This window comes from Mytilus galloprovincialis, chromosome 5 (genome assembly GCF_965363235.1).
Source record: "Mytilus galloprovincialis chromosome 5, xbMytGall1.hap1.1, whole genome shotgun sequence".
NCBI lineage: Eukaryota > Metazoa > Mollusca > Bivalvia > Mytilida > Mytilidae > Mytilus > Mytilus galloprovincialis.
Window position 1 is genome coordinate 14272729 of NC_134842.1, and position 15604 is coordinate 14288332.

The 15604-nt window shown below is 32.3% G+C and overlaps 1 protein-coding gene across 4 annotated transcripts in view; it reads left to right on the plus strand.

The window, feature by feature from the left end:
• The window catches only part of LOC143075217 (uncharacterized), a 51873-nt gene that overhangs the window by 22351 nt on the left and 13918 nt on the right, over nt 1–15604 (plus strand). For all 4 annotated transcript variants that reach the window (XM_076250563.1, XM_076250566.1, XM_076250565.1 and 1 more), the window contains 7 exons: nt 7626–7726; nt 9384–9448; nt 10303–10487; nt 13468–13533; nt 13984–14118; nt 14665–14724; nt 15432–15519. In XM_076250563.1, the coding sequence (XP_076106678.1) occupies nt 7626–7726; nt 9384–9448; nt 10303–10487; nt 13468–13533; nt 13984–14118; nt 14665–14724; nt 15432–15519 (700 nt within the window). The remainder of the gene's footprint in view (nt 1–7625; nt 7727–9383; nt 9449–10302; nt 10488–13467; nt 13534–13983; nt 14119–14664; nt 14725–15431; nt 15520–15604) is intronic.

Genomic DNA, 15604 nt, shown 5'->3' on the forward strand with positions numbered 1-15604 from the left:
AATCATGCTTCTGTGATTTCCTATATAATCAACAAAAATTTGTCCCACTAAAGAGCCCCCCTTCCCCTCTCCTCTCTTTGTATCTGCATATGAGCAGATTTTTAGCTCACCTGGCCCAAAGGGCCAAGTGAGCTTTTCTCAGCACTTGGCGTCCGGCGTCCGTCGTCCGTCGTCTGTCGTCCGTCGTCTGTCGTCCGTCGTCCGTCGTCGTCCGGCGTCGTTAACTTTTACAAAAATCTTCTCCTCTGAAACTACTGGGCCAAATTTAACCAAACTTGGCCACAATCATCATTGGGGTATCTAGTTTAAAAAATGTGTCTGGTGACCCGGTCAACCAACCAAGATGGCCGCCATGGCTAAAAATAGAACATAGGGGTAAAATGCAGTTTTTGGCTTATAACTCAAAAACCAAAGCATTTAGAGCAAATCTGACAGGGGTAAAATTGTTCATCAGGTCAAGATCTATCTGCCCTGAAATTTTCAGATGAATCGGACAACCCGTTGTTGGGTTGCTGCCCCTGAATTGGTAATTTTAAGGAAATTTTACTGTTTTTAGTTATTATCTTGAATATTATTATAGATAGAGATAAACTGTAAACAGCAATAATGTTCAGCAAAGTAAGATTTACAAATAAGTCAACCTGACCCAAATGGTCAGTTGACCCCTTTAGGAGTTATTGCCCTTTATAGTCAATTTTTAACCATTTTTCGTAAATCTTAGTTATCTTTTAGAAAAATCTTCTCCTCTGAAACTACTGGGCCAAATTAAACCAAACTTGGCCACAATCATCATTGGGGTATCTAGTTTAAAAAATGTGTCCGGTGACCCGGCCAACCAACCAAGATGGCCGCCATGGCTAAAAATAGAACATAGGGGTAAAATGCAGTTTTTGGCTTATAACTCAAAAACCAAAGCATTTAGAGCAAATCTGCTAGGGGTAAAATTGTTCATCAGGTCAAGATCTATCTGCCCTGAAATTTTCAGATGAATCGGACAACCCGTTGTTGGGTTGCTGCCCCTGAAATGGTAATTTTAAGAAAATTTTGCTGTTTTTGGTTATTATCTTGAATATTATTATAGATAGAGATAAACTGTAAACAGCAATAATGTTCAGCAAAGTAAGATCTACAAATAAGTCAACATGACCAAAATGGTCAGTTGACCACTTTAGGAGTTATTGCCCTTTATAGTCAATTTTTAACCATTTTTCATAAATCTTAGTAATCTTTTAGAAAAATCTTCTCCTCTGAAACTACAGGGCCAAATTTAACCAAACTTAGCCATAATCATCATTGGGGTATCTAGTTAACAAAATGTGTCCAGTGACTTGGCCAACAAACCAAGATGGCCACCATGGCTAAAAATAGAACATGGGGGTAAAATGCAGTTTTTGGCTTATAACTCAAAAACCAAAGCATTAAGAGCAAATCTGACAGGAAGTAAAATTGTTGATCAGGTCACGATCTATCTGCCCATGAATTTTCAGATGAATTTGATAATCGGTTGTTAGGTTGCTGCCCCTGAATTGGTTATTTTGAGGAAATTTTGCTGTTTTTTTGTTATTATCTTGAATATTATTATAGATAGAGATAAACTGTAAACAGCAATAATGTACAGCAAAGTAAGAACTAAAAATAAGTCAGTATGACCAAAATAGTCAATTGACCCCCTAAGGAGTTATTGCCCTTCATAGTCAATTTTTAACAATTTAAGATTTTCAATAACATTTTCCACAGAAAGTACTGTTATAGATAGAGATAATTGTAAGCAGCAAGAATGTTTAGTGAAGTAAGATCTACAAACACATCACCATCACCAAAACACAATTTTGTCATGAATCCATCTTTGTCCATTGTTTAATATTCACATAAACCAAGGTGAGCGACACAGGCTCTTTAGAGCCTCTAGTTTTATGATTGATCAATTTTGTGGATGTGTCTTGATTGCAAGCAACATTATTTTATCTGTTGAAATTATTTTGCCTTATATATAACATATGATAAATTTAAATGGCCTTGGAAAATAAAAAAAGGCTTTTTGATAAATTTGTATGTTACTTATTCTAAATTCCATGTTAATTTTAGATAAATTGCAAGGTTGTTAGAATTAACCTTAACCTCAGAATGAATACTTAGTGAATTAAAAAATAACACACACGATGCACAAGTCCAAGGCCAAACTAGGCAAGTATGCATATCGAATGAGTCTAATGCTTGTGATACAGACCTAGCTGTACTTGTAAGCAACTTTAGGAACCAGATTACATCCATAACTGATAAAAGTATAAAAGTTTAGAACGCTGCAGTAAATAGGTCATATATTAATTGTATGAACAAGAAGGCATCTTTTGAATGTCTGTGCTTTTATTCTCTTAGTTTTTGTCTTGTCTGTGACTTAATTAAGTCTTTAAGCAAGTGTTTGACATGCTGTTTATGGCACTAGGGGGCAACACAAGTTAACAGTTTAAGAATACAGTCACAAAAATCAAGCCATATATCTGAGACAAATGCTAAATTTAAAAAATATTTGTATAGCAAAGGAAATGGTATGAACACTTGGTAAAGAGAGAAAAGATATTCATATATAGGTTAATTCTTGGTACATTTCCATTTCACTGTGAAGTGCACTTGGGGATAGCTAAGATTTTTCTCAAGAAAATTGTCATATCACAGAAATGGAGAAGTTATTTTTTCCCTGTTGAGATATGAAGAGTTTTAGGTCTATGACCTGTACATAGAGATTTCTTTAATAGTTACTAGTAAAATATATAAAGGGATTTGTGAACAAGTCTAGGTCTACACTCTGTACATTATAGATTTCTTAAATGGTTACTAGAAAAATATATATTAAGGATTTTGTAAAGAAGAAACATGCCAATCAGTGTTTATAGAAATGTTAAAACAAATAGAATAACTTGTCAAGATATGATTAATAATGTTTTAAATATAGTAAATTATTTATGTCTGACCTCAAGGCTTGATTGAAACCTTATGCAAATTGGTCTCTTTCATGTCATATGTACCAACAGGCTTTAATAGAAACAAAGGCATGTAGGCAATGTTATAAGAATTTTGTATGTCAATTGGGTATCTTCTATTGGAAACTTGAAATACCATTGTTGCAGTTGTCATTGTATTATAGTTCAAACTATTATTTGAAAAAAAGAAATGTGACAGTAAAAGCACATCAAAATGAAAGAAGATTAAATGTTGTTTGATCAAACTTTAATGAAAAATCTTAATGTTAATAGGCATTAACATCTTTTTTATATAAAAAAAAAAACAGGCAACAAGAATTTTTTGTATCTGGAGACTTTAATGTATCTACAATTGAAATTGAAATTCTGACAGTAAAAAATCTTTTTGATTTCAGTAAAAATTTTGTATTGGATCAAAATAAAAGGAGATTGCTTGTTGTTTGTTAGAATTTTAAGACAAAGATTTTACTTAAAATATTTGAAGGCCATTAAATTGATACCACTTAAGTTTTATTTCCGTTTTAAAATTTGAATAAATTAGATATTTATATGTAGGAGTAAGATAGTTTACAGATATAGTTAAAATTGTGTTATCATATTTATAATGTTTATTTTTCAATAAAATTCAGATAATTATGTTTTCTAATGGTGTTAAGAAGTCAAGTAAGAATACTACAGATCTTTGACCTCTAATTATCTAAATAATGATTATCAATTCATAAAGATAAAATATTACATGGAAATTTTAGGTAAAATTACTGGAATTAAAAGACTGTGATGGAAACAACAACAACAGCAACAACACTACTTATTTTAAGAGGGTTACACAGTTAGCTATATAACTTAATCTTCCATGAGGCCCTCATCTAATCTGTTTGATGATGCATGGAGCTTGATTTAAGTTTTGAAATTTGAATTTGCTTTTGTATCCTTGACACATAGTAATTGATAGGTAGCTGTCTCGTTTGTAGTTACACCACATCATTAAAGTTACTTTTAAAGTCTTAAAAATTATGTAGATTCAGGTGTTAACACAATGCATGTTATTATATATATGTTTTACAAATCTAACATGCCTGAAATGTGTGTTTAACACATGCTTAGTTCAACAGGACATTTTCATATGCATCAAAACATTAATTAAGTGACACAGAACTTCAAAGGTGTACTTTTAATGATACAAAAAGACATGTCTACCTAGCATTTTACAATTGTGAAGTTCTTTTGAAATAGGGATATTCTTTTATTTGAAAATTATAGACAACATATACATAGTCTTGTTTTCTTTAAAATTCTGTGAATAAATTTTAAGAGTAATGAGCAAGCTTTTAAGCATTATCAACGCAACAAAATTGCATAAAGATGTACAAAAGGTGTATAATATTAAATCACATATATATATATATATGCCAGCTTCATGTTTTATTAAAAACATAGAATTCAAACAAGATTGGTTATTATCAATAGAATATGTTATTTAAATTGTAAATTACAACTATTAACTAATAATAGAGGAGTAATTTATTTATACATGTATATATAAATAAATAAATTAAATTCTATTCTTTTTTTCTATGGCAAACATGTATCTTACTGAAGGTGAAGGTTCTTTCATAATATCAAATACTTATTATACATATACATGGGAATACTTGTAATTACATATAATGACATTGTCTTATCATATCTTTGCATGGAAATAAATGTAATAATATGATTACATATATGTACAGTCTGTAATTCTTTGTCAGCATTATATGCCTTTCCTTTTGCCCTTACTTTGTAAAGTCTGTTTAGCTATCCCTGTTTTACTGTCCCTTTGGTATCTTTCGTCCCTCTTTTAGCATTACTAGAAGTAATTATGTTGCTTGCACCAGTATATTAAAAAGTTTTAAAATAAATTAAATCTGTTCTGAAGGGATTCAAAGAAAAACCTGAATAAAGTATCCCTAATAAGATTGGTAGAACTCTCATACCAAAAATGCCATGTGTGGTTTATTAAATATTGGTACAAATCAATTAAAATTCACAGATAATTAAAGGTATCCCAGAACTTAAAAGTCTTAAGTTATGTATTTGATATAAAATACACAATCAGATAGTGTTATTCTAATGTTGTATTATCTCGCTTTGTTTAATTTTCTTGCCTAATTTAATATAACCCAATATTATGAAATTAATTTTTTTATTGCCAAATTTTATTTAAGTCCCAAAGTTATGTTGTGAAAATAATTTTTGTCGAGCCTGCAACTTTTGTTGCAGAAAGCTCGAAATAGGGATAGTGATCCGGCGGCAGCTACGGCGGAGGCGGTGGCGGCGGCGGCGGCGTTAGCTCACTTCTTAAAAGCTTTATATTTTAGAAGGTGGAAGACCTGGATGCTTCATTCTTTGTATATAGATGCTTCATGTTACGTAGTTTCCGTCAGTCACAGGTCCAATGTCCTTGACCTCATTTTCATGGTTCAGTGACCACTTAAAAAAAAGTTCAAATTTTTATGCCCCACCTACGATAGTAGAGGGGCATTATGTTTTCTGGTCTGTGCCTCCGTTCGTCCGTTCGCTTCAGGTTAAAGTTTTTGGTCAAGGTAGTTTTTGAAGAAGTTGAAGTCCAATCAACTTGAAACTTAGTACACTTGTTCCCATGATATGATCTTTCTAATTCTAATTTCAAATTATAGTTTTGACCCCAATTTCATGGTCCACTGAACATAGAAAATGATAGTGCGAAGTTCAGGTTAAAGTTTTTGGTCAAGGTAGTTTTTGATGAAGTTAAAGTTACATCAACTTGAAACTTAGTACACATGTTCCCTATGATATGATCTTTCTAATTTTAATTCCAAATTAAAGTTTTGACCCAAATTTCACGGTCCACTGAACATAGAAAATGATAGTGCGAGTGTGGCATTCGTGCACTATGGACACATTCTTGTTTGTAATGTTGAATTCTCTCTTATTATAAGTAATAGGATAACTATATTTGATATGTGCGTACCTTGCAAGGTCCGCATGTATGTCAGACAGTTTTCACTTGACCTCGACCTCATTTCATGGATCAGTGAACAAGGTTAAGTTTTGGTGGTCAAGTCCATATCTCAGATACTATAAGCAATAGGGCTAGTATATTTGGTGTATGGAAGGACTGTAAGGTGTACATGTCCAACTTGCAGGTGTCATCTGACCTTGACCTTGTTTTCATGGTTCAGTGATTATAGTTAAATTTTATGTTTTGGTCTGTTTTTCTCGTACTATATGCAATAGGTCTACTATATTTGTTGTATGGAATGATTGTAAGCTGTACATGTCTAGCGGGCAGATGTCATGTGACCTTGACCTTATTTTCATGGTTCAGTGGTCAAAGTAAAGTTTTTGAGTTTTGGTCTTTTTATCTAATACTATATGCCATAGGTCAACTATATTTGGTGTATGGAAATATTTTATGATCTTTATGTCAGTCGCGCAGGTTTTATTTGACCATGACCTCATTTTCACGGTTCATTGCACAGTTTTAAGTTTTAAAACAATATGTTGTATAGAAGAATTGTTAGCTGTACATGTCTGCCTGGCATGGTTCATCTGACCTTGACCTCATTTTCAAGGTTCATTGGTCTTTGTTTAGTTATCTTGGTTAATGTTAAGTTTATGTGACAGTTGTAATAAAGCTTAGCTTTATACTTAGGACTATCAACATAATATCAATGATTAGTATAGAAGGTGAGACATTTCAGCGTGTGCACTCTTGTTGTATTATGCTCTGAAGTTGGAAGCTGGTGTCATGGATCAGGATCTTCTCTTTGGTCGGGTTGTTGTCTCTTTGACATATTCACCATTACCATTCTCAATTTTATTTGAAAACTTTTTCTGCCTTTTGATGATTGCATTGGGAAGTTTTATATCAAATATGTCTATATGATGCAATTCTCGTGTGAAATTAGATTGTTATGTATGTTATCTTTAAGTGTTTGTTAATTGTTATCATGTTACATTGGCTAACAGTACAAAGTTCTTATGTAAATAAGGAAGTCCTGTATAATTAATGGGATCACTATCACCATTATCTACAGGGTAAATAAGGTCAAGTGCATTGTGGAATATTTTTAAATGAAATCAAATTTATTTATTTTTTTTTGGGGGGGGGGAGTCCAACCCTAGGACCCTCCCACTGGATCAGCCTCAGCCACTGCATTTTTAATAATTTACAAGAGTTATTTCCCTTTGGCAATATGATTTTTTTTTGAAATATTTTTGATTATTTCTTTTGTTTAATAATGCACTGCATTTAATTTTTCTAACTTTGATAAAAAAATATATCCTATTTTCTTAAGATGACAACAGTCATCAAATTAATGGTTAAACCTGTATTTGTGTAGATAAAGGACACAATAGGGTGTCTCTTGTACCTTTCATGAGCAGATGCATTTTATGCAGGTTCATATTTCAAGCTTTGTAGCTGAAAGAGAAATTTTTATATACACCATCATTGGTGTTTTATATTTACACTAGTTTTTCATTTGCCTATATTTACAGTTTGAATTTGTTTATAATTATATGTGATATTTATTTATAGTCTGAATTATTTACCATTTAAACAAGAATATATTTATTTATATCTATAGCTAATCATCCTAACAAGAATATATTTATTTCTAGTTTCAGTGAGAGTTACTTCACAGTTAAAGGAGCTGCTTTGATATTGCCTCAGAATGATGTGGAATCAACTTTTACCAAGAAAATCTGTAAAAGTAGCCATGGTAAGAATTTTTATGTACATTGCTGTATGGAAATTCAAATATATTTAATTTTTCAGTAACTAGTAAAAGCAATGCATTTGAAATTTTGAATAATAGTTTAAAAAAAAACAAAAAACCCTAAATATGACATGTAACATGACAGATATATGAAAGGCAAAAAAACAACAAACAAAAATAATCTACATTTGTCTTGTTTATAAAGTTTGAAAGTATATTAAATGTCCGGTGAGCAATCGGTTCACCGTTATATAAGGTAAATATTAATTTGACATGAAAAGGAATCTTGCTTTATACCAGACTGACATAATATCCTGAATTCATTGTAAAGATTCCTTTGTGAAAGCATTTAATGGTTGATTGGTGTTTTTGTCATAACACCACTTTTAAGCACCATTTGTGGGTCATTTCGTTGCTGCCAGTTTTATTGGTAGAGGAAGTTGGAGTGCCCAGAGAAAACCACTTACCTTGGATAGAAACTGGCAACCTTAGTCAATTAAGATTGGAGTCGAGTACGACCATACAACAGGGTTCTTACTCACAACCTCAGTGTTGACTGGCTAGTGATTACAGTAGTAACAAATTAGACAACTTGGCTAAAAAGGCTCAACAAAAAAACATTTAATGAGCAGGATGAGCACATTTGTAATAAACACAGATCTCATTAAATTATTTTAACTTAAGTTAAGAATTAGACAAACACAACATTCTGTAGAGATCTCATGATTTTAATGATAGCTTTGAAAAAGTTGTGCACTACAGTTTTTAACCTGTAATGATGTGTAGTGTCAACGGTATATAATTTGTAAGATGTTATATATGCAGTCTTCTGATGTGTTGTGTCAATGGTATATGATTTGTAAGACGTTATATATGCAGTCTTCTGATGTGTAGTGTCAACAGTATATAATTTGTAAGACGTTATATATGCAGTCTTCTGATGTGTAGTTTCAACGTTATTTAATTTGTAAGACATTATATATGCAGTCTTCTGATGTGTAGTGTCAACGGTATATAATTTGTAAGACATTATATATGCAGTCTTCTGATGTGTAGTGTCAACGGTATATAATTTGTAAGACATTATATATGCAGTCTTCTGATGTGTAGTGTCAACGGTATATAATTTGTAAGACGTTATATATGCAGCCTTCTGATGTGCAGTTTCAGCGGTATATAATTTGTAAGACGTTATATATGCAGCCTTCTGATGTGTAGTGTCAACGGTATATAATTTGTAAGACGTTATATATGCAGTCTTCTGATGTGTAGTTTCAACGGTATATAATTTGTAAGACGTTATATATGCAGTCTTCTGATGTGTAGTGTCAACAGTATATAATTTGTAAGACGTTATATATGCAGTCTTCTGATGTGTAGTGTCAACGGTATATAATTTGTAAGATGTTATATATGCAGTCTTCTGATGTGTAGTGTCAACAGTGTATAATTTGTAAGACTTTATATATGCAGCCTTCTGATGTGTAGTGTCAACGGTATATAATTTGTAAGACGTTATATATGCAGTCTTCTGATGTGTAGTTTCAACGGTATATAATTTGTAAGATGTTATATATGCAGTCTTCTGATGTGTAGTTTCAACGGTATATAATTTGTAAGACGTTATATAGGCAGTCTTCTGATCTATTTATAATTACAGGAGATATCCAGAATCACTTGGAGTCCATGATTGGATTGTTACGAAGACAAGACACAATAGCACTTGTAAGTTTTCAAATGATGTTGAATATTTCTCAAACTGCCAAATTTAAACAAATGGTAGGTGTTCAATTTTTTTTCTTTTATGCATTGTGATTTTATAAAAAAGTAAGATTTATTGGATATGTTTGATGTTATCTCCCATTTAATTTGTTTTTATGCCATAGCAGAGGGTCCATTAAGGTTAACCCTTGTCCGTCTGTACATCCCAAAAAGATTTTCTGTTTTCTATCTTTAGTTTGTCTCAATAAAATGTTATTATTTTATACACAATGCTTATTACCACAAAACACACAAGTTTGATTTTTGATGGCCTCACTTTTATCGTTCTAGGGTTATGCCATATTACAAACAGAAAAATTGCTGAATATTTTGGTTTCCGTTTTCTAACTTTAGTTAACATCAAATGTTATAAAACATATACACAATTTGGGTATTGTCACTTCTAAGGTTCTAGAGTTATGTGCCTTTTTACCATTATATATGCAAAGAGTGGCATATATTTTTCAATTCTTAATGATGATATTTTATCTGTATATCTTTGATTTTAAAACTGATTTTAGTAGGGCGGAAAAGCATAAAAATACCTAATACATTTTAACAAAATATTTAAAAAAAAAAATATATTAGGTAATCAGATATTTTTAGCTGACATTTTGGGTATCCGATTGGCCGTAGTCTACTGTAACAAAATATAACACCAAATTAGAATTTTTAAGTTATTAGGTTAACTACCATTAATTCATCAATTGCTTGAGCTTACTTTGAAATAGACCGCCTTTTTGAAAGAATAAGTTATTTGACAACATTCACAGTCATGTCTCAGCTAAGTTATAAAATGAACAATTGGACATTTTCAGGCAGTAAAATTAGAAGTAACAGTTCCAGAGAGACATAAGTACATGGCTGTGGTATCTTGTATGGGTAAACAAGATACAGAAGAGACAGTCATACTGGGTATAGACTTCTGTGGAAATAATCAGGCCACTATTGGTTTAGTTTTACCTATCTGGGCAGACACAGAGATAGCATTAGATGGAGATGGGTAAGGCATTATTAGATGTAGAAACTAGTATGGCCATCAGATTTTGGGCTGTACAACTTCTTGGGCTACTGTTATACATTTTTATGCAGTTAAGCTGCATTATGCGAGCACCCTAGATTTGTGTTCTACCCAATAAATGCTGAAATACTTGCCATTGTTATTATCTAGCTCGCTACTATGTTATATATAACTAATTGAACACTTTTTTAATACTTTTTATTCTGGATTACAAAAAATATGATTAGAAAAAACCTAAATGATCGTCGATTTATCCAAAAGTTTTAAAGTTACACATAACAAGTAGTGCTTATTAAGAATCCTTGTGTAGTTCAGTATGACTTGTGCTTTTGGCTAAGATGTCAAAGAACAATTGTATGAAATATTTAATCGCCGACAATCTATTACGACAAGTAGTTTAGATTTCCCAAATGGCAAAAGTCGTAGGAATATTGTTTGTCATCAATATGTAGTACAACTACGTCAGTAGTCTATTATATAATAAGTTCAACTGTTCATGCTGTTGGCGGCAATTTCAAATTAGAAAAAGAAATTTTCGTATCTTTTCGAGGCAGGTGTGCAAATTAGCGGTGGTCCGAGGTCAGCGACCTTCCACTTTTGCAAGCGCAATTTCGACTAGGATAGTTGGTTTCTAGCTACTCCCGACGTAGTCACCTTTCACTTGATAGAAAATAAGTATTAACTGTGCAAACCTTTTCACCATGTTCACCGAAGTCTCCGGCCAATTAAACGAACTAAAAACTTATTTTTATCATTATTATTCATGACAGCGATGTTCATTTTGTTCAACCGCTAGCTTTATACAGAAAATCGCCGACAAATATTGTATAAATTCGAGTAAAATCGTACTTATTGACAAAAACAACATTGTAAACACATAACAATGGCGGCCGTTAAGACAAAATTTTACAATATTGGATCTGATTCCGGAAGCGGATAAGGGTAATTCCGGGTTTGGCGATCAATTACAAAATAAATTCAAGCAGGTGAAAAAAATACATCTATGCATGGTAAATGAATATAAACACAAGACTTGTAAACCAAAAGATATATGTAAAAGAAAGAAAAAGCAGAAAAATATTTTATACAGAAACTTAAAATTCTTTTTGACAAATTTTAATTTAAAAATCCAATACAACGTGACAGCTGGAAACAGTATATCTAGCAATATACATGTTCATGGTCACAGTCTAAATTTTCTTTATCAGTGATAAATGATGATAATGCATGTGAGATGCTTTTAAAGTGTAAACATATTACTGCAATTTCGAAGGGTTATTTTTTTTATCTCAATTTTAAAGGGTCAATTGAAGTAGCTAAAAGTTTCTTTCTTTATTTTCGAAAATAATGCAACTATATTATATATACCTGAATGTAAGTAAATCATATGATATATAGGTGGCATCCTTCGGGCCACTCTACCCCCTCCTGTTTAATAACTTGGAAACAGTCGAGCTCCCCACCCCTAAACCATATGAGGGGCAGATCCAGAATTTTAGGTTAGGAGGGGCGCAAACTTAATTTTCTCTGAGCAGAGCGAGGCTAAAAAAAAATTTGAGGGGGGGGGGGGGGGGGGGGGGGGCGTGCACCCCCCTTAAATTTTCAAAGCATGGGTTGTTCTCAGCTTAGTAAAGAATATTACGATAATTTTACCTCAAATTTTTTTTTAGCCTCGCTCTGCTCAGAGAAAATTAAGTTTGCGCCCCTCCCATCTTCGCTAGCCAAGGGTTACGATCCACTCCCGCTCTCTTCACCCTTGGCGGATTGAGACAACATTTCGGAGACACAAGGTAAGGATTATTATTGGTTGCAGTCAAAACTCGCTGCATCCAATCAAAATGCGCATATAACATGATCACGTGTAAATGTAGAAAGTGTTTGTAAACAATTGCCACGTGTTTTTTGTGCAACAAGTCTTTACATTCCTAAACATACGACTATATTTAGTGCAAACTTGAATGTTTTTAATCAACAACTAGAAGTTCCTGTGTATGTTTCATGCACAAATGCATGAATGTTGACGTATGTTTTCATTTCCGGCTTTACCAAGTGTGTAGAATCTAGACGCTACCGTGTTTTTACCTCCAAATTGAAGAGTTCAAGTGCTACCATTGGTCAAGAATAATGTATTCGAAATTGGCGAGATTTTTATCTTCCGATTGATGGCGCACCATTGTTATCACAAATGTTGGCTCAATCCGCCAAGGGTGAAGAGAGCGGGAGTGGATCGTAACCCTTGGCTAGCGAAGATGCGCCCCTCCTAACCTGTTTGAGAACTTGGAAACCAGTGGCGGATCCAGAAATTTTCATAAGTGGGGGCCCACTCATAACTTTTGTACTATAGAACACAAATTCAGTTTTCTTTCCAGGGAAACCAGTCCATTCATACTACTACATGTTCATACTAAGTCAACTTGAACTTCTAGCAATCATTGGGAACTTGTACCACTGCAGGCTCACCATAAAAAAATATACATTGCTATATGCATTGCTTTTGAAACCTTGATAACATATAAATTATTTGCCTTAATAAATACATCATTAGATAAACATAAATGTACTATATATGAATGTTTAATGTTGAGGCAACTTTGCCACAGTTTTCATATAAATTACGGTTGCCTTGGTTTTTGGTTAACTGCCTTCAGCGCTTACAGCGCTTTGATTAGACCAAGTCAAGCATTCATGAACTGACGTACATGTAAGCCTGCACCACATCTGTCGAAACCTTTTACAAAGATGACAAAGACACTAGTCTCTCTTATTTAGTTATTTCACTATAAATAGGCAGTTATGACTTCTGGTACATTTGTACATACCACATTTTATGAATTCTTTTTAAAGATTATATACACCTTGTATTCACAATACTTTCATTTATTTTTAACAGAAAATTTATTATATTAGAAAAAAAATCACAATAATATTTTGTTTATTGATGGTAGCTTATATATATTTACAGTGGTTTTAGTGTTACATCTGGAGGCAACAGACATATGTTTAAACCAGTTACAGTTCATGTCATGTGGTAAGTAAAGGGGAGATAATTTAAAATTTATTAATTATTCCAGGAATTGTCATTTCTGTATGAAACCTAAAATTTATTCCATAAAATTACAAATTATACCTTTATTTGAAAAAATTCTTGGAAATAGAACTGTTTCAAACCTTAAAATTTTAACTGTAATGTATTCAATGATTAATTGCTTTTTACAGAACTTTGAGACCTATCATTTTACCAAATGAGTACTTGGAAGCTTAAATTTGATAAAACTTCTGGTAATCTTACATCTTCATCCATTGTGTGTCTCCTTTATATATTTAGTTTTTGTTTTTAACATGATTTTTTCGACTTACCCAATTAGCTAATCATGGACTTTGCAAGGGCTCAGAAATATCATTTTGTGAACTTTGTCTGCTGTACCTATAGTTCCAAAATGACTTTTTATCCTATTTTCAATTTGTAAATATATTTCAGGTTTACTCTACAAAGTTTGAATAAATTAGTGAAGATAGCAAGAGAGAACAAGTACATAGCTCAAGGTCTTTCTCATACATGGGTATCCTACTATGAGTCCAGTCTCACGTCAGACATTCCTCTCATCAGTGAATGGTAGGTATTGGAGTTGGTTAAAGCTGTTATCCTAATGCTAGCAAGTTAAAGGTCTGGTTTACTTGCTTGATTGTTTGTATAAATGTTTCTCCAGCATTGTAATTAAGATTGACAGCTGCAATCAATAGATAGGCGGGGCTTCAACTTCTATACATTGCTTAAGTTCCAATAACATTTACAAGTATAATGAGGAAACATGTTTACTAACAAAGCAAGAAAGTAAACAAAACCTCAAACTTGCTAGCAGAAGGATTATAGCTTTAACATACCAATGATAAATATATGAATTCAACGTAGAATTAGAATCGCTTGAAATATTGCCAACATAGATATATATAAATTATATACTATAGTGGTTGACACAAGTGCACAGTATATCTGCGTTATGGAAATTTCGACTGCAGATTAACCACATAGAATATAATTCACAAAATGTATTGATTAATAACTGTTTATTTGTGAAGTTCAATGTTACTAACATTTTACTCAATTAGATTAATAAACTGGTATCAAATGTTTATAAAGTGGTTGTTTCAATTTTTTCAGGAATACTACAGAAGATTTATTGTTTTTCAAAGCAGAACCTGTATTACTACCTACAGACGAGTAAGTTACTGGCATGATGAATTATATCTAGGAAGAATTTACTGTCTTCTCTTACTTTACTTAACTATCCTTTACCTCAACTTTTATACCCTTACCCACACCTAACCTATTCCTAACACTAGCCCTAATCCTGACCCTAACATATACCTAACCTTAACCTAACCCATACCAAATCCTTAACTAAAATATCCCTGTATCTAACTATAAATTAACCCCTAACATAAGGGAAGCCTAATGTAATACAAGGCGGACAATATTTTTATTATACCTCTGATTAAGTGCACCTGGTGGATGTATATTGTGATAGTTGTGTTTGTTTGTCTGTTTGTTTGTTCGTCTTTGCCTTTTGTAACATCATGTTCTCCAAAACTTCAGCTGAACTTCAAAGAAACTTTCACAGAATCTTTTAAATTATTTTGAATAGCAATGTGAACTTTCAATCTAAATTTTGATTAAAATTAGTTTTGGAAATTCCCATTTAATGAATAGAAATATTTGATATTGACACTAACTTTAATTATTTTTGCTGGTGTTCTACTTTAAAACCTACTTCAGTATTCCTTTGATAATTATACACATTTTGGACTATGCAATTTTAGCTGAATTACTTATTTTAAAAACTTTTTACTCTTTGAAAGAGATATATTCTTGGTGTATTATATTTTTGATATATTAGATTTAGATTAATTTTATGTAGTGTTTTTCAGTGAGGAAGAAGCATTTCTCAAGAGAATCCGAGTAGAACTGAAGAATGTAATGATGAAAGAAGATTTAGACGAAGCTACCTCAAAATATGTATGTATATTGTAAATATAGGGTTATTGCAGGACACATTTGAACAGGTCCATTTCATCTATGAGATAAAAAATCTTACAGAATT